We start from the raw sequence: 20,291 nt of genomic DNA, 5'->3' as shown, positions 1-20,291 counted from the left end.
CAGCAGAGAGAATATTTAATTTTCTCTTATGTCACCTCTGGTTACTGTCTGTGACATTCCAACTCTCCTTGCTTGCTTGCTTGCTTGAAAATTGAGCACCTACTAAGCATCCAGTCCCAATCAGGTGTCGGAAATCCAAGGTGATTGTGGCAGCATTTCTGCCCTTCAGGTGCTCTCAGTCTAGCTGGCCATGGAGGGACAAGCCATTCATGGTGTCTGATTTGACAATAAGCATGTGGAAAGTATCATGGAAACATGGAATGGGGAACATCTGACTCAGCCTGTGGGGAGTGTCTGGCGAAAGCTGTGAAGAGCAGGTGACAAATGAGCTGGACTTGAAAGAATAAGGAGGAGGTCAACAGGCAGTAAAGGTGACAGAGGCAAGAATATGAACAAAGCATAAGTGTCACTACTGATTGCTTCCTTCCTTGCCCCTTGTGGTCGGTCCTCTCTCTTAATTACCAAGAGGTTCAGATACTTAATACCTGGCAAGTCCAGTTACATTCAGAGGTTGCCTTTTGCACAGAATCAGAACATTAGAGACCTCCCAGCCACAAGAAGAGACAGCTTGACCAGGAACTTTTCTCCCTAGGAATTGCATAAGGTACTTCTGGACATCCCTGGCTCTGGCGACATTCTTTCTCCTGAGATGTTACCACCTTCAGTCAGATTTCAGTAAAGGTGTTGCAGGTCCAAGGACCATATTATCTCTTTAAGGTGACTTTGGTTTAGGGCTTAATTCCAAGACCAAGTATTTTTCTCTCATTTCCAGATTCTTACAGGATACCTTAATGTCATCTGCATGTACTTCTTACAGTGTCTGTCTTCCCTTTCAGTGTTATCTTTTTTTTCTGTTTCCATTTGACATTTACTAGTGACTTTGTTCCCTTTAAGTGATTTCCCAACATTAAAAAAAAATTATTTATTTTTTAATTTACATCCAAGTTAGTTAGCATATAGTGTAACAATGATTTCAGGAGTAGATTCCTTTAATGCCCCTTACCCATTTAGCCCATCCGTCCCCCCACAACCCCTCCAGCAACCCTCTGTTTGTTCTCTGAATTTAAGAGTCTTTTGTGTTTTGTTCCCTTCCCTGTTTTTATATTCTTTTTGCTTTCCTTCCCTTGTGTGCATCTGTTCTGTGTCTTAAAGTCCTCATATGAGTGAAGTCATATGATATTTGTCTTTCTCTAATTTCGCTTAGCATAACACCCTCCGGTTCCATCCACATAGTTGCAAATGGCAAGATTTCATTCTTTTCGATTGCCGAGTAATACTCCATTGTATATATATACCACACCTTCTTTATCCATTCATCCATCGATGGACATTTGGGCTCTTTCCATACTTTGGCTATTGTTGATAGTGCTGCTATAAATATTAGGGTGCATGTGCCCCTTCGAAACAGCACACCTGTATCCCTTGGATAAATACCTAGTAGTGGAATTGCTGGGTCGGTCGTAGGGTAGTTCTATTTTTAGTTTTTTGAGGAACCTCCATACCGTTTTCCACAGTGGCTGCACCGGCTTGCATTCCATCCTTCCAGTGTTATCTTTTGCACATATTCTACGTAGGTCCTCCTACTTTACTTTGCTGTATACATAAGCCACCCATTTCCTCGTATTCCTTCTATCAAACTTTGCAGATTTGCTCAATGCTGACTAGGAATATGTTTCCAAATATTTTTTTTTTCTTTCTCTGATGGCACAGTTGATCCATTATAATACGTTATTAGGTTGTACTTTACCAAATATTTTTTCTTGAATAGAGGCCTGACTGGTAATGGTTTTTCATAATTTCCTATAGGTCTATCCCATTCGGTATTACCAAATTACATTTCACATGACTCTACAGAGTCTATCAGAATTAAAGACTTTTCCTTTCCAACAGAAGGATCCCTAAGAAGCCATTCTCTTAGTGGATGGTCATCAAATGTTTGGATTAGTGGATGAAAATTAAGACTTGGGTTTGTATAGAATCTGGCACTTTGCACATTTGCCCTGAGTAGGAGAGACTCTTGGAGTATTTGTTAAACATTCAGGTCTTTGGGCCCCACTCCAGACTTAGAATCAGAACCTCCATAAAGGAACTAGAAAGTGCTGTATACATGGAATGTGCCTGCAGATGAATTCAGTGGGCAAAGGCCCCACTTTCATGCTTACTTTCCAGTTGGGGTGATGGGCAGTTAGTAAATCCGTCAGTCAACCAGCCAACAAATAAAGATCAATGCAGAGAGTGATACAAGGAAACCAATATTTTAGGGAATGGCTGGACTGGGCACGACTTTATTTGTCACAAAGGAAGACCTCTCCAAAGGGCATGCTTGGAGCTGAGAACTAAACAATGAGAAGGAGCTGGTGAAGTCAGGACCAGGGAAAGAGTTCGTGTCCATCTTGTTTACTTCTGTGTCCTGGGTAATTAGCACTAACATTGGCTCCTCTTGGGGCTCAATAAATTTTTGTTGGATGATACACACACACACACACACACAAACACACACACATACATATGTATATGTTATATATATATACACACACACATGCTCTTGTGGGGAGGAGAAGTGATCATTTGGGACCTTTTGGCTCAGTGAGTATAGTACGTCCTCCTTTCTTTACCTGTTCCTCTTGCGATTAATGTAAAACTAGTGGAAAATGTTTTTTAATTAACACTGCGATAATAAACCTCACGTTTTACAGAATTGACTTTTATTGGTTCTCCTTCAAGGTTTATGACATGGTTTTACCATTTCATGATTTTCTCAGACTCTTACTGTGCTTTTTTCTATTGAGCAAACTATCTGAAGGTAACATGGAGTGAAACTCCTATTAAGAGATTTGTTAGGGGGCGCCTGGGTGGCGCAGTCGGTTAAGCGTCCGACTTCAGCCAGGTCACGATCTCGAGGTCCGTGAGTTCGAGCCCCGCGTCAGGCTCTGGGCTGATGGCTCAGAGCCTGGAGCCTGTTTCCGATTCTGTGTCTCCCTCTCTCTCTGCCCCTCCCCTGTTCATGCTCTGTCTCTCTCTGTCCCAAAAATAAATAAACGTTGAAAAAAAAAAAAGAGATTTGTTAGGAGAGGCAGTCTTGACCTTCTTGTTTTTCAGCTACATAGGATCAGTCTGATGGCATTTCTCGCAGTAGAAATCTAGTGCGTGTAGATATATTTGTACCCAAAATAGAAACAAAAATAGCTTTAGTGAGAGCTTTTTATAACAAAAGATATGCTCCTAGTGAAGAAATAAAGACGATAATGAAAGATATAAGGAAGAAGGTAAATAGCACTTGGCTCATGCTGCCTGGAGATTATCTTCGCTAGGGTATTCGGAAATACTGTATATTTTGTGGTCTTTTCTAAGTGCACACATGTTCATACACAATGCATGCTTAACTTCTTTTTAATCAGAATGAATTCCTACTATACCCATAGTGTTTTGTAACTTTTTTTTTTGTAAATTCAACAATACATAATGAACATCTTCTACATTGGTAGTATTATTTTCAGTACTGTTATTGTTTATATCAATATTATTGTCAACTCTTTCAGTGTTTCAACAAGATTGTTTTTAATATATCAAAAATATTGTTTATGTTGAAAACAAGGTAATAATAGCTACACTGCCATAGGGTATCCTTAACATCTCTGTCACTTTAAAAACTCAGTCCATGGTGACCCTGTAGAGAACAGGGTCAACTTCAACTCTTGTGAAGACCCTCAGGCAGTATGCTCTTACAGTATCTTGTGCACACCCTGCTTGGTAATCAGTTACTCCTCTGTCTCCTTTGTCTTGCTATTCCCAGTGATTAGCATAGTGCTAGCTTAGTGATTAACATAGCGCATGACACTTAAGTGCTCACCATACATTAATTGAATAAACATTGGTATCTGAGAGCATTCTGGGCGTCCCCACCTAGACACCAGTTTCTGCTGGAATCATGTAACATGCACCTTAGATTTACCATAAAATTCTCTCTCTCACTTGGCACCGTAGAGAGCATCCGTATTGGCTTTTCTGTTCAGTTACTTGGGACTACACATTGGCCATGACTGAAGGAAGCTCTGCGTGCAACTCAGACAATCAAATGTGAGGGCCAAAAGGAACCTTGCAGGTCATTCTAGTCCAATTCCATTAGTATACAGGTAAAGAAATTGGGAGCAGAGAAACATAACGACCTTTTAAGAAGCATACTCTAGGGTCTGGATTCGGATTGAGATCCCTTACTCCATGTAGCGAGCTTTTGGTAAGTACTGTATATATGGTGCTTGGCTAAGCACTGGGTATCCCAAGTTGAATAAGACACAAAAGGGATCTTGAGGATCGGGCTAGCAGGGCAGCCAGATGCGAATAGGACCGAGCATCATAAATCGTGTGTGTGTGTGTGTGTGAGTACGCATGCATGCGCGTGCACAACAGCGACTGAAGTGTTCTACCGGATTGTGTTTATGAATTGCCTTAGGAAGCACAGCAGGGGAAATAAGCAACTCTGAGTAATCAGAACTACCATTTTCTGGGGAGTTTCTGTGTTGGACACTCCATGCATGATCTCATGACATTTTCACAAAAATCCTGTCAAATCAGTATCATTCCATAGCTCAGAAACTGGTAGGAGGCCCAGGAAGGTGAATGGATTCGCCTGTAGTCAACTCAGTGTCTGCTTAATCTCCAGCCTATCCTCTTTTTACTATAACAGGATGGTTAAGTGGGTTTCCTCCCAAAGGCAAATTCCATCTGATTGCTAGAGGCAGCTTAGAGCTGTGCTGTGAAGGAAGGATTGGAGGCCATATGTGGATTCAGAAGCAGGTATTGTGGTGGATTCATGATGGCAGCCAGGGGCATAGGAAGGAGGGTGACGGCTCTTGCGTCATGACGTTGTAAGTCCTAAGCTATAACATGCTGTTGCTCTTCCAGGTCCAACTTTCTCTAAGTCAAGTGCTGCTCCTACTAATTCCTGTTCCCTTCCTCTGAATTCAGAATGGTATTTTGTGCCATCTGGTATTTCATCCAGAATCTCATATTCTACGCAAGTCAACTTTTTTATGCAGTGTCCCATACTTTAGAAAATGTTCAACCCTCGTTTTGAAAATGTTCAACCCCATCAAAGATACTCCTTTAACGTCCTCTCAGAACCCCGCTCCGTGCTAATGACAGTTTGTGTGATAAAATATTCTATGCCTGTAGCTTAATAATGTTAACATTTTTAGGTAGGGTGCAACAGAGACCTTTCTAATCTGAAGGAATGACTCCAGCAAGAATTTCAGATCCTTGGACAGACTAGTTGGGATCTCTCCATCTTTAAAATCATACCAAGCAAATAGCTGTCACTCTCTCAATGCACACAGCTGACCTCACACCTTTTCTTAGATGCTAGAGAGTTCTTGATATACTAGGGAGGTTCTGAGGTATTGTTAGTCCATACATATTATGCTTAAAGAGGAGTCTGGAGGTGGAGATGGTGTTTCTTACTTATTCAGTTTATGATTTCCAGCTGTGGCCCAGAGTTAAACACTAGAATTAGGTCTAGGCTGTGGTTCTAGCTGCTATGTCTCTCCTTTAAATTTTATCTCGTAACCCCTGGGCACTGAGATTTTCAGTTTTCCAAAGCTGGCCACAAATTTAAAACAAGTGTCTAAAACCAGTTGTTAGAGTCAAAAGGCCAAGCAGAAGTGACAATAGTGTTAAATGAATCATTTGTGGAATGCTTAACTGCTCGTCTTCTATTTGAAGAGTCTTAGCGTTTTCTTGCTTTCTGTAGTAAAAATAGGTTTACTGAAAGTATATATTTTCATTCCTTTCACATATGTGACAATCTATTTTCTGAATTATTGGATTTCTGAAACACTGTGGCTAAACGAATATGAATTTAGAGTCAAACCACATCTGGTAGTGTTAGTTTGAAATCATTGAACAAATTACCTGATGCCACAAGAGCATTCCCACTTAAATACTCTGTTAATGCGTGACTTGAACATTATAACACTTCTGACCAAGAATAGCTTTTTACCTTAAAGTTTTTACTTTTAAAATTTCTTTTCAAATAAGAGGAGGGCCTCCCTTGGATGAAGTTCGCAACCTGACTTTTATGTAGAGTTGTAATTTTCTATTTTAGTAAATCAGACAGCCCTGTGGCTTACTAGGTTAGCATTATTGCCTGTGCCCTGCCACTTTTTCCTGGACTGAAAACAAAGAATAACAGACTGAACATATTTAAAATACATCCTCCTGTGTGATGAGATGAGTAGTCCATGTGCCAAAGCGCAACAATTCGGTGTGAGTGATTGCTTTAATTGGTATAGATGTTTTATTTGTGTGCCGCTCACATGTCAGGATTTTTTTTTAATTGCATGTGTGATTTTTTTTTTTTAATTTTCAATGTCTGTTTATTTTTGAGAAAGAGAGGGAGAGAGACAGAGACAGAGCACCAGCAGGGGAGGGGCAGAGAGAGAGACAGGGAGACACAGAATCCAAAGCAGGCTCCAGGCTCTGAGTTGTCAGCACAGAGCCCGACGAGGGGCACAAACTCACAAACCATGAGATCATGACCTGAGCCAAAGTCAGATGCTTAACCGACTGAGCCCCTGCACGTGTGAATTTTTAAACAGAGGAAAATATGGCTACAAGCGTGACTAGCGGAATAGAAAAAACTATGAGTCCTGAAGAACAGGTTTCATGCAACTTGAAGTCTTTGTCTTCTGCACATCCTGTCACGAAAACCCCAAGAATGTTGAACTATCTTAAATATAGTCCCGTGAGGGACCCTTCTTCTTAGATGGACTGGTGTTCTTCCTTCCGATGTCCTGTGTAATGTGGGGGTGAAGTATTAACCGGAAGGTTTTTTGAGGTATTTTGAAAACTTCCAAAGAAGAGAGGAGGGCTGTTATAGACTGTCTAACATGATATTGATTAGGGACTTGGGAAGATCTTTTATTTCACTTGTCACCAATATTTTCATTTGTAATTCTATCTTCCTAAGTGTTAGACATTCCTTAATTTGATATTTCTGATTACCTTAAATTGCAGTCATTAAATATCATTTCAGCACTGTAATTGCATATTCTAGTATATGATTCACTGTACTTTAAAAATTAACATTGAACTCATGATACTGGTTTTTGAGTATGGCACTGAAACTAGTTTATTTAATTACCAGAGGAAAGCTCATTTATAGTCTAATTGGACAATTAGCGAGTCTCTTAAACAGGTACTGAAGGAACATAGTGCCTCATTAAAATAAAACCTAATTGCTTCTTGTCAACGTAACTGACCTGTCACTCGGTAATAGAAGGAAATTAGATTTGTTATGCAAATGTAATCATCATGAAAATGTTCACTCTTAGTAGCTGGCACATGGTAGGTGATTGCTTAGTAAATATTTATTAATGGAAGGACATATGGCCAAAGTTGCCACCTACTGCTGGTGACTCCCAAGTCAACATTTCAATTTGGAGCTCTCAAGCTGCCGACTGCCTTCTACACGTCTCTGGCTGGAGGAGCCACGGGTAGTCCACACACCAGATGCATATAAAACCGGACCCTGTCTCCTTCTAAACCTGTCCCTCTGCTGCCCCCTCTGACTGGTTATCAGAGCCACATATGACCCAGTCACCCAGATTCTTTCCTCTCCCTCTGTTCTCACATCCAGTCCTCCTGACCGTCTGCTTATAACCATCTGCTTCTGTCCATCTCCGCCAGCACTGCTCTTCCCATCCTTACCATTCTCGCCTGAATTGTAGCCAGCCTTCGGGGGAGTCTCCCGGCCAGAACAGTGGGTCTCATGCTTGTTACAGTAAAGCATTCCCCAGGGAGCCGGCTCAACCTGAAGATGCCCAGATCTTACTTTCATCAGTTTCTCACTTGGTAGGTCTGGGGAGGGCCCAGAAATCTGAACTTTGAAGAGCCCCCACCCCTGCCAGGTGGTTCAGATGCGGACTTTGAGCTCCACTTGTCCATCCCCAGCACTGAAAGCTTCACTCTAAAATTTAAGACGTATCCGTGCTCCTGATCAAAAACCTTAAAGGAACTACCATTCCGCAGCAGTCGTTTTCAAACAGCAGTCAGTGGGACTCCCAGGGGTGCCTCAGTGTGTGTACATGTGTGGAGTGGGGGTCGTAGTGTGAAGAGGTGCATGGGTTCTGCTGTGAAGGGCTTTACTCAACTCCTTCTCACCCCCTGCTGCCCATCTCTGTCTTGAGTCAGAGGAGTTTGGATTTTGAACTTTGACAAGAGGTTTCCTTTGGGAAGTCTGACTTGAAAAAAAACCACTGATCTATAGAAGTGGGTTTTCCTTTTTTTTTTTTTTTTTTTTAAATCAGGACCCACAATAAGAAATAGTGTGCATTCTATATTATGGCCCAGTTCACACACACATTTTTGTGTGTAACTGAAACAAGTTTCATGAAACATACCCTTACTATACTTGCTGCACTCTGATGTTTTCTGTTCTGTGCCATTTCATCTTTTAGAAAATTGCTGGTTACAGCCCACTAAGTTGATTTCACAGCTCGCTAATGAGTTGCAATGGAGTCTGAAAAACCTCTGATCTAAGCTTTCTCAATGGGATTCCTTTATGGACCACAGAAAGTAGAGATATTTCTAATCTTCCCAAGGATGATATATGACTCATACCATTCTAGGCACTTGGGAGAGAAATTAGTTCATTACTACAATGGACACCTGAGGGCAAAGGCTTATGGGGTCTGATCTTTACAATAAATCGCAACTCCTGAGTGTTTCCCACAGGGCCCTTGCTCAGAGGTGCCTGGTGTGTGTATATGTATTGGGGTGGGGGGTGTGTTATGAAGATGACAGTGAATCGGCAACATGGGTCTGGCCTGTGTCATCTGTCAGACTTTACCCATACTTCCTCAGTCACAGCTCTGGGTTAAAACCATTCTGAACTATTTGGAACTCTCCCAATGCATCATGCTGTTCTCACCTCTGCACTGCTGGTCTTGACCTTCAACACCCAGCTCAACTGGCTGCCACTTCGCCTGAGACTTTCCGTGACAACAGTCAAAATCATCACACATAGCATCCAGGTTCCCTGCCTGTCAGCCTGTGAAGGCCGGGACTGTACAACCATTCACAACAGCAGATGTTAACAGCTCGTGCAGTACCTGGCCCTGGGAGGGCTCTTACTAAATTTCAGTCACCTTCAACTGACTCCTCTCTGCTGAGTGTGGGGCTTCATACTTAGTCCTGAGAATACAGACTGTGATGAGGCAGATCCACATGCTTAGAGAGCTTACAACAGGCCTGAGAAAGAGGGCGTGTGTATTAAAAACTACCTCCAGGGGCGCCTAGGTGGCTCAGTCGGTTAAGCGGCCAGACTTCGGCTCAGGTCATGATCTCGCCGTCCGTGGGTTCAAGCCCGGCATCGGGCTCTGTGCTGACAGCTCAGAGCCTGGAGCCTGTTTCAGATTCTGTGTCTCCCTCTCTCTGACCCTCCCCCATTCATGCTCTGTCTCTCTCTGTCTCAAAAATAAATAAACGTTAAAAAAAAAAAAAAAAAAAAAACAAACTACCTCCAGGATAGCCCAGTGCCCAGGGGTTTGCATGAGGGAGTTCGCCCCGGGTTCAAATTATGACTCTTGTATTTGTTGGCTTCTGGACCCAGGACAAATTCTTGAGCCACTCTGAACTTCAAATCACCATACGTAAGCTTGGGATAACGGTAAGAGTGGCAACCTCACAGGGCTGAGAGTGTTAAATGACCGGTGTGTGTAAAGCCTTGAGCACACTGCCTGGCCCAGAGCTCTTGGGAAATGTTAGAGTGAATGAGGCAGGCAGTGAGCTCGGTGCCACGTGGATGTTGTCGGTGAAAATGCCACGGGAGCTGAGAAGAAGGAAGGATCACTGCGGGCTGGATGAAGGCGGAGGTCCATGGAGGAGGCAGAAATTGAGCTAAGCTTAGAAAGAAAAGTAGACCGTGGATTAGGAGGCAGGAAGGCATTCCCGGCAGGGCAAACCAGAGGGCCCATAGAGGCCAGAGGAGGACTGTGCACGCCTTGCCTGCAATCCAGCTTTGCTGCTAGTGTTTGCACGTTTATTTACGTATAGGATGTGCTCAAACATTTTTCCAAGTGGAAGCTGAAGATATTCATGTGTAGAGGTGCTTATTTGCTTATTTTAAAGAAATCTGCCCCCCCCCTCTCTTTTTAGTTACTTTTTGCTATGTATCTGTGAAGTCTACAGTTTTGCTCACGGGGTCGGCTTGATTAAACTCTTTGAGTCAGCATAGAGAAATGGTTTGCAAAACCGGCTGTGCACAATTACCCCCCAGGGAACTTTTGAGTCCTACAGATTTCCACATCCCACCCCCGACGTTCTGACTGTTGGGTCTGATGTGGGACCAGGGAATCTGCATTATCAAAAACCTGCCCTGGTAATTTGGATGACCAGTCGGGTTTGGGAACAGTTAACTCAAAGTACTCATCTCCATAGTTTTTAGCCATACTGTCTGATCATTGTGTCCAGGAAACAAGTCAAATTTGTTTGAATTTTATGAGAGGTTGAAATTCCTAGTCTCGTAGAATGTGGCAATTTTCTACTTGGAAAAGAGTTCAGAAGCCACTTAACCATCTCTCTCAATTAGGAAAAATCCCTTCCCTTTGTATATCTCAGGATGGTCTAGGCAAAGGAGGTAGTCAGCTGAGGGAAGGCTCTCTGCTCACTGAAGAACCGGTTCCCCTGCTAAATAGCTTCATTACTTAGAAAAAACTATTGCATCCAAATTTTGCCCCTTTGTACTTTTCCCTCTGTTTCAGGGTGACCTTTTGCCATGGCGCAGGATAAGTCTGCACTTTCTTTTTCTTTTCTTTTTAAATGTTTTATTTACTTTTGAGAGAGAGAGAGAGAGAGAGACAGAGTGCAAGCTGGGGAGGGGTAGAGAGAGAGAGGGAGACACAGAATCTGAAGCAGACTCCAGGCTCTGCGCTGTTAGCCCAGAGCCCGACGCGGGGCTCGAACCCACAAACCGCGAGATTGTGACCTGAGCCAAAGTCGGACGCTTAACCGACTGAGCCACCCAGGCGCCCCTGCACTTTCTTTTTCTACATGATGGTCTTTCAGGCTTTTGAGGCGGTTAGCACATCATGTCTTTCCTAAGCCTTTTCTTCTCCAGGGGGAACATACTTGATTTTCTTTCTACTGGTTCCCAAATAGGCACCTTGGATCCATTTCTATTTGTTAATGCCTGATTTAAAAAAAAAAAAATGTTTAGGACTTGTCCTGACCTCTCTTTGAAAACTCTGATTCCCAGCTGGCATGGTCTGAGCATTGAGTTTAAATACTCAAAAAACATTTGCGTTAGCTTTTTCTTCCAAAACTTTTTGGAATTTGATAGGGGACTGACTGATCTATATTTCCCAGGGTCCATCATCTGTCCCCTTTTTAAGGAATAGGCCAGTTGCCCATCTGTTTGTTTTTGACATCTCCTTCATTCTGTAGGAATTCTCCAAGATGACAGATTCCCAAGGCCAAAACCATTCCCAACATGTTCTTCTCCTTTTAAATTGTTTTGGGGGCCTCATAACTAGCTGTCGACCTACATTAACCGCCTCCCCCGCCAAAGAACAAACTGCTAGGTAAACCGTGCATCTACCCTGAGATGTGTTTGGTGGGAGAACTTGGCTGCCGAGTGGAGGAGTCAGGAAGCGGCGTGTTTCCCAGGCTTATTGCCCTGTGTGCAGCCATCACCTCAGACGGCATGCCGAAGCACGGGTTCTCTGGCAGCTCAGGGCGTTTCGGCTGCTCCGGCAAAGAAGGCTTGCGTTCTGTTGTTCTTGGAAACAGTATAAAGAAAAGGTCAGCAGATTTTTGTTTCTTCTTACTCCTGCGGCCAGCCTATATTTTTGTTGGAATTCTTTCTCCCTTCTTTCCTCCCGTCCCTTCCTCCATTCCTTCTTTCTTCCCTCCCTCCCTTCTTCCCTACTTTCCTTCCTCCCTTCTTCCCTCTCTCCCTTCCTTCCATCCTTTCCTCCATCCTCCCTTCCTTCCTTTCTCCCTCCCTCTCTTCCTCTCTGCCTTCCTTCCTTCCTCCCTTCCTCCCTGCCTGCCTGCCCGCCTGCCTGCCCGCCCGCCAGGAAATCTTTATGCTAGCAAACCAAAGAATGACTTAATCATGACATATGCAGCTTCACAGTCAGACATGACATACCATAAATGAAGCTTCACAGGCTAAAACTACCCTTCTGCCTTCCCCATCACTCTAGTAATAAGATTCTGTGTCCATTGCTGAACAGCCTAGCATGTGGACAGGAGCACAGGCTCTGGTACCAGGATGCCTGGGTTTAAATCCTGGCTCTTCCATTTATGAGCAGTGTGGCTTTGAACATTTTACCTTGCTTCGCTATGCTCCAGTTTCCTTGGGTTTAAAATGAGAGTAGCATTGGTATTTTTAGATAGTGTTAATAATACTAATAGGGTTGTCATGAAGAGTAAATGGTTAATTCATATAAAATTCTTATATTCATTGCTCAATGATAGGTTTGGCAAGTGTTGATTGAATGAATTATTTTATGCAATTCAATACAAAGGGAGAATATGTATGAATCACTGCATTATGACAAACAAGGCATCACTTTGGAGATTTATTTAGAGTCTTCAGGTCCCCTGACTAATCTAAACCAGAGTTTCATGCTGGGGGAAAAAAACAAAAAACTTTTGTGATTTAAAAAAAAAAAAATCCCTGGGGCGCCTGGGTGGCGCAGTCGGTTAAGCGTCCGACTTCAGCCAGGTCACGATCTCGCAGTCCGTGAGTTCGAGCCCCGCGTCAGGCTCTGGGCTGATGGCTCAGAGCCTGGAGCCTGTTTCGGATTCTGTGTCTCCCTCTCTCTCTGCCCCTCCCCCGTTCATGCTCTGTCTCTCTCTGTCCCAAAAATAAATAAACGTTGAAAAAAAAAAATCCCATTTTAAAAACTGTTTTCAAGGGTATCTGGGTGGCTTAGTGGTAAACGTCCTACCTCAGCTAGTTTCATGATCTCACGGCTGGTTGGTTCGAACCCCACATCAGGCTCTGTGCTGTGACAGCTCAGAGCCTGGAGCCTGTTTCTAATTTCGTGTCTCCCTCTCTCTGCCCCTCTTGTGCTCATTCTCTCTCTCTCTGTCTCTCTCTCAAAAATAAACATTAGGGGGGGCGCCTGGGTGGCGCAGTCGGTTAAGCGTCCGACTTCAGCCAGGTCACGATCTCACGGTCCGTGAGTTCGAGCCCTGCGTCAGGCTCTGGGCTGATGGCTCAGAGCCTGGAGCCTGTTTCCGATTCTGTGTCTCCCTCTCTCTCTGCCCCTCCCCCGTTCATGCTCTGTCTCTCTCTGTCCCAAAAAATAAATAAACGTTGAAAAAAAAAATTAAAAAAAAAAAATAAATAAACATTAGGGAAAAAATGTAAAAAAACAGTTTTTAGGAAAAGATGTTGGCAATTTACTTTTATCCTTTTTTGTCATGTGTATGTGTTTGTGTGAAATATATCATTCAGACAAAATTATATAAGATATATCTACAGTACAAAGAATAACACTTAAAAGAATAAAAAAAACAAAAAACGTAAAGAATACCTGTGTACTTGCCACCCAGTGTAATAGAACGTTACCAAGATCTTTAGGGTGGCCTATGTGTCGTACCCCAGTGACCCTCTCTCCTATAGAAATAACCGTATCCTAAATTTCATGTTAATCGTCTTGCTTTCCCTTTTGGTTTTACCACATATGGATGTAATATTCGACATCAAATTGTTTAGGTTCGCCTGTTTTTTAAAAAAAAACAATACCACAATTAACATTGAATTTGATTATCAGTGTTTTAGATTCATTTCCAGTATCTTCTTTTATTCTTTATTTGTCCTACTTTACTATGTTTGACTGTATCCACTCCCCCCCCCCTTTTTTTTTAATTGAGATCTTTTTTTTTTTTTTTCCTTTCCTTTGGTTCCATTCTTCGCCTTCCATTGGTTTGGAAGTTATATACTCTATTAAATTTTGACATGCATATTTAACAAAGCATAAAGTTAATCAATATTTTTCCCTCTTTCCCATTAACGCAAGGACCTTGGAACCCTCCTACCGGGATTTCTTTGGAATCATGCAATTTCACACAGAAAGGAGTCTTCACCTCAAAATTGGCAGCTACAGCTTTTGATGTCTGGTTTTTTTAGTTCTTGTCCTTTGACAACATAGTAATGCTCTCTTGGGAATAGCAGAGAACAAAAAATGTTACCGTTATGGGAAATAGAGACCGTTGGAGCTGGATGGGGCCTTAAAGATTATCTACACTAACATTTTTCAAACTTTCTGACAAAGCCCAGCAGTCAGAAATAATATAGTTTACTTCATAAGCAATACACACAGAAAACATAGTATGTAAAACTGAAACATTGCATGAAACAGAACTTCCCTTGGTCTGTACCTACACTCTGAGCTGTTCCATTCCATTCTTTCATTTAAAAATCCCCAAACTTGCCCAAATCCATTAAATTGATTGCATGCCCACGAAGATGTCCTGGCCCTAAATTTGAAAAACCCAAAACTTGCCTACAGTCCTCAATTTATGGCTTAGGAAACCGAACCCCAGCCAGATGACATGGGTCTCCCAGAGTCGTACAGTAAGTGAATGTTAGGAGCCATTATCTGATCTCTTATCTCCAAGGTCTTTATTCACATATGTCAGCCAGACCAAAAATGATACAGGAGGGAATGAAAAGGGAAGCCTTGGTGAGCTGGAATTAGGAAATGGGGACTTAAACCCTCCTGATAACTCCTAAACATCTAATATGGCAGATGTCTTTGACAAAGCATCTGATGATAATCACTACTTGGCGAACCCAACTCCATGTTGGGAACCACTTTCCATTACTTCTGACCCCTCACAACCACCCACACAGTCAGGAGTGTTATCCTTCTTTTGTACACGAGGGAATGGCCCAGAGAAGCACAGTGATTTGCCTCATTCATGGAGTTCATAAAGTGAGGAGCTGGGCACACCTGTCTGACCCCAAAGTTCATGGCATTTCACAGCCTCACCCGGCCTTTTTACAACTCTTGACTTGCCTATTGTATCTCTCAGAATGAAGATAAAGTGACAAGAGGGATACAGTCTAGGACTAATTCTAACCAGTAGGAATAACTAGTTGGTGATATGATTACAGACTTGCTTGTTTATTCTGTCTCCTCAGTAGCACTTTAGCTCCCGGATGCATAGTCCTTGCCTCATTCAGTGCCTAGTACAGTTCCTGGCACATTGTTAGCTCACAATGAATGTTTATTGAATGGATAAGCAAGAACATTTAGAAATGATAAGGACTTCGGGGAAAAGAAACCATATGGAGAATAACTGCCAAGGTTCAAAATTAGATGTTTGATGGTGACCTACTTACTTATAAGCTGTCTGATGGCGAGCTGGTTACTTCTCTTGTGCCTCAGTTTCCTGGGGATGATAATAGGGTCTACCTCACAGTGTGGTTCTGTGAATTAATAGAGGAAAAGCATTTACACCAGCGCCTCACTCATAGTAAGCATTGTATAAATGTGAGCTGTCACTGTTATCTGAGGTTATGGCAACTAAGGGAATTTTGAACCTAAGTCTCATATTTTAGGAAAAACATGTCAGAAAGCTTAGTGGTAAGCTAAGTGTGATCAGATATCTGGCGACTCAGAAGAGATTACCCTTCGTGTGCACTTGGTGCTAAAATTGTGCTAAATAAATTGGCTGCAAGCACATTTCTATGTCATCATGAAACAGATTTCTTTCTGACAACAAGAACAAAAACCTAATCCAGAGCAGAGTATTAAGTAGGTGGCCTATGAATATATCAAAAAGCAGACAGTGCTTTCTAACTGTCAACATAGTTTTATAAAGAATACAATTTGTGAACAGGTGACTTAAGAGACCAGGAGAATGCCACAGATGCAGTGTGTCTTATTGTCAGGAAAACATTCAGAACATCTGATTTAAATTCCTAATGTTTATTTATTTTTGAGAGAGCACGTGAGTGGGGGAGAAGCAGATTGAGGGGTAGACACAGAATCCGAAGCAGGCTCCAGGCTCTGAGCTGTCAGCATAGAGCCCGACGCAGGGCTCGAACTCACGAGTGGCGAGATCGTGACCTGAGCCGAAGTCGGATACTTCTCCTACTGAGCCACCCAGGCGCCCCAGAACATCTGATCTAGCGAACAGCAGAGGTGTGAGGCCTCCCCACACAGACTCCTGGAACTCGGCCTCGTTTTCTCCTCTGCAAAGTGTGTGTCATGACTGCAGCAGCCTTCTAGTGTGGTTCAGAGAACTGACGGAGAGAAGGCACGAGTGGTGCTTAGCAGGAGGGAGGTAAATGTGAGCCCCTAATTAGGAGCCCCGGGTAAGCCGATAAGGAGTTGAAAGAGAACGTGGTTAATAGGCAAGGACGTGCCCAGCTGTTCGCCTCTAACGAGCCCAGGTCTCAAGTGCTCAGAGGAAGGGTGGAAGTTTGCTTTGCAGTTGTCAAAACAAATCCTTAAGGTCCCTTGATGCCGCTGACTGAAGGCCGGGTGAGAAGAAATCTAAATAAGCAGCCCGGCTTCCTTTTCTGTCACTGCAGGGGCCTTCGTCGTGTGCTGGACCCCGGGCCTGGTGGTTCTGCTGCTGGATGGCCTGAACTGCACGCAGTGTGGCGTGCAGCACGTGAAAAGGTGGTTCCTGCTGCTGGCGCTGCTCAACTCGGTCATGAACCCCATCATCTACTCCTACAAAGACGAGGACATGTACAGCACCATGAAGAAGATGATCTGCTGCTTCTCTCAGGAGAGGAACCCGGAGAGACGCCCCTCCCGCATCCCCTCCACCATCCTCAGCAGGAGCGACACGAGCAGCCAGTATAAGGAAGACAGTATCAGTCAAGGCACGGTCTGCAACAAGAGCAGTTCCTAAGCTGTGGGTGTCCCTGTGCCCACCCAGGCCTCTGGGAGAGGAGCTGTTAAGAATGGCTGCCTGCCTCTGACAACACCCACCTACAGTGTTATTTGAGGTCTAAATTAATCACTGGCAGATTTTTTAAAAATCACTTTACATAGTTTAAAAGCATGAGCAGTAAAGAGGGGACACAGCGCGTTTAGAGAAAATGCACAAAAGAGGGAAGACAGCACAGCAGATTCCTGAGTGATGTCCTGTGAACCACTCAGAGGACCATTCTGGGCCCTGCCGCCATCTTGTAGCCATTCTCTTTGTGCTTTAAAAGGATGTTGTTCAAGGGCTTAGACCAAGATAAATAACGATGTTACTTGAGCCACTTGCTATAGCTGCTTGGAAAGACTATGTAGTTCTCTCTGCATGCATTTAAAATTTTTTAAATGCTTCAGCTATATTTGTTTCCTCAAAGAAACCGTGGCCAGTAGCTAGGTGTTCAATAGGAATCTCAGAAAAACAAATCAGTAAGGGCTCCAGATTAGACTTGATTTTTAAATGAAAGAACATTCTGAGGAAGAAGATTTACTTAGAAACAAAAAAAAAGGGTAAATGTTAGAAACTTCTCTTAGAGCAGGAAAAAAGGCCTTGATGTGATCGCCGAAGTGTGCATGGGTGTGTATACACATCTGTGTGTTTATACATTTCAATTTGTAGTTAAAGACCTCAAGGACAGTGGTAGTGAAATAAATTCACTGGCCATCTAGACTTTTCAGTCTAGAACTATAGCTGTAGAAATGACCTGTTGTGCTCTAAAAGAAAAGACAAAGAGGTGATTCATTTGCAAACAGACATACAGCAAAGTAAAAGGTATATTGATAAGTGGGCCTGAATTCCTTTCATATAGGACCATGTATGAGCTTGACTTGAGTCCTTATTTTCAGTTAACTCCATACCACTGGTGGCTTGTCGGATTTTAGTATATGGAATAATTTTCACATTTCATATTTTGCTTACAGTTATTGACATATTTCTGGTACTTGTCTTACATATGGACTGAATTTTGATCTGAGTTCTCTTTTAAAATTTTCGCCTTCAAATACGTAAGCAACATGAAAGGCAAGTCAGTAAGAAAAATAAAAAGCTTCAGACACACGGGCTACTGACCAAAGTTTTTTATATAAAGCATTTAGAATATATTCTGATTTTAAAATAAGAATAACTTCAAGGCAGATATTATAATATTTATGTAGTTTGCAAAAGAAGTTTACATTTTTTTTGCTATTGTGATGTAACATTTATGTGCAAGAACTACTTGTAATAAAAGGATTTGAAAAGTCATGCTTTTAGATATAATGGCCTAAAATAGAGTATTATGATTTGAGGTGTAGATGTCACAAACTCCATGTAGTAAGTGGAGTATATCTGAAGCTTATATCAAGAACACCTATAAAATTAAATAAAGAATTTGTTCTCTCTTGTTGAGGTGCATTATTGCTTTGTATTTTCTAAGTAAAAATATAGTCTGTGGTAACTATAACACACATTTCTATTGCAGAAGAAAAATCAAATTTGCCATGAAGTACATACTCTCAATGTTTTATGTAAGCATCTCGAATCTACAGCTGGCCAAAGGGTGGAGGATTGAAATTGAATCCCAGTCCCTGAACAGCTACTAAGGGATCTTTAAAGGTTTCATTTTGAGGAAAGCACTGTTTTTAGTACCCTGCAGCAGAATGTAGTGTTCAGAATAGTGTCTGGAGGGGATCCAAGTGTGGGAAATTCGTGATGGAAATATACAGCTTTTGTTTTTATGTGCACACTCATATCTCAGTGATGGCTCAAGAGTAGAGAGGTCATGTATATTTGGAATTGACAAGTGGCAAGGGTCACAGGGCTCCCCTAGAGCATGGCAAGTGCATCTCTTAGTTGGAGAAAAAAACGAAGAACGAACGCTTTTCCCCTCAAGCCTAGGACCCCAAGCTTACCTGCAAGTCATTGAGATGATGGTTCTAAAAGTTCGACCTAGACCTTTTCAGACCAACCCTTGACTCAAAACTTGGGTTCCTCCCTAGCCAAACAGGATTCAATTTCCTTAGATTTGTAGCACTGCCCAAGGTGTTCACATATCTCTGTGTTGGTGAGAGGATTTGGTTCTTTGTGAAGCCTGCCTGCTTGGAAAGAGAGCATTTTGGGAAATAAATTGGTGAAATTTTTTGGTGAAATATTTTTTGAAGTGAGTGGTAGACTTGGGGCCATAATGTGATCTTTAGACGCCCTAAGCACTGAGATGATTATGGCCTCCATTTGTGTAATTCCAAAGACAAACAATACTGAACCACAGAATAAATGTAAACCTCTAACAGAGCTCTAATTGCCCTCACAATCAGCCCTTTGATGCTTTTAATAAACACTAACAATCAAAATTTAGAAATTTTGCTGCCCCTGTTTTACCAGGCATACTGATCGTGTGCACAGCCTGTGATCGGATGACTCAGGATCCAGGATGAGGCGAGGTCAATTGTATCAGCATCAGGTAGTGGGGGGTAAGGGAGACATGGAGGCAGGTGGTACAGCTGTGTTCTTCTGATGCCACCCCACACGCTATAGGGCATGTCATGCCCCAAGTCTGTAGACTAATTTCACAAGGTCGAAAGTATTTTGTGCTTATTAGCCCATTAATTCTTCAATCATTCAGGGTGGGGGAGAAGAATGCTTGGCCCTCTTTTAATTGATTGAATAACCATAATGATGTTAAGCCTGTGAAGACACCGTGAACGTGACTTAACGAAAATCTCAAGCCCTGTTAGAACCTGGAATAAAAATAACCAAGGTGTTATTCTACATGATGATCCATCTCACGGTGAACTAAAAAGAATTTAAAACTCGAAAACACAGATCTGACTTCTGGGATGCTTGTCAAAGAATTATATCCCATTGGTGGACCACTAAATGTGATATTAAATTGGAAACCCCTAGGGCTCCTTCCAATTTTACACACTGTCTTTCAGGCATAGGCATAGGGGTTAAAATCACTTGACCTGAAAATTTTTTTAAGTGAGGAAAATTTTATTTCGTGTGAGTGATGCTCTCCTGAACGCATCACTTAATGTAAAACACTCATAATTTAAGACCAGTTTTCACAGAATAGTGTTAGAATGGGAGATGCTGTTGCTGTGGGGGTTGGGTTTTTGGGGGCCCTAATGCTGTATTTTATTTTTACAGCATCCTCACCAGTGCTTTTTAGAGTGTGCTTGCTCCTAAATTAACAGATGGCAAACTATTAATGGCAATGATTACGAGTTCAGAGTGTTTTATCATAGATTACTTCTGAGCTAAAGGTTTAATAGTGCAAGCAATTGCATAATGGTCACCAAAATCACACGTGGAGGTTCCAGGGAACATCGGTAAGAATGTGGGTCACTGTATACAAG

The 20,291-nt window shown here is 42.4% G+C and overlaps 1 protein-coding gene across 1 annotated transcript in view; it reads left to right on the top strand.

Moving 5' to 3' along the window:
- Positions 1–18,340, top strand: part of LPAR3 (lysophosphatidic acid receptor 3) — a 76,528-nt gene extending 58,188 nt beyond the window's left edge. Inside the window, exon 3 of the mRNA XM_043575454.1 lies at positions 16,556–18,340. Within this exon, the coding sequence (XP_043431389.1) occupies positions 16,556–16,884 (329 nt within the window). The 3' untranslated portion in view covers positions 16,885–18,340. The remainder of the gene's footprint in view (positions 1–16,555) is intronic.
- Positions 18,341–20,291: the final 1,951 nt, after the last annotated feature.

Source organism: Prionailurus bengalensis, chromosome C1 (assembly GCF_016509475.1).
Source record: "Prionailurus bengalensis isolate Pbe53 chromosome C1, Fcat_Pben_1.1_paternal_pri, whole genome shotgun sequence".
NCBI classification, from domain to species: domain Eukaryota; kingdom Metazoa; phylum Chordata; class Mammalia; order Carnivora; family Felidae; genus Prionailurus; species Prionailurus bengalensis.
The sequence above is the reverse complement of the archived record's forward strand: the minus strand, read 5'-3'. Positions and strand labels throughout refer to the sequence as shown.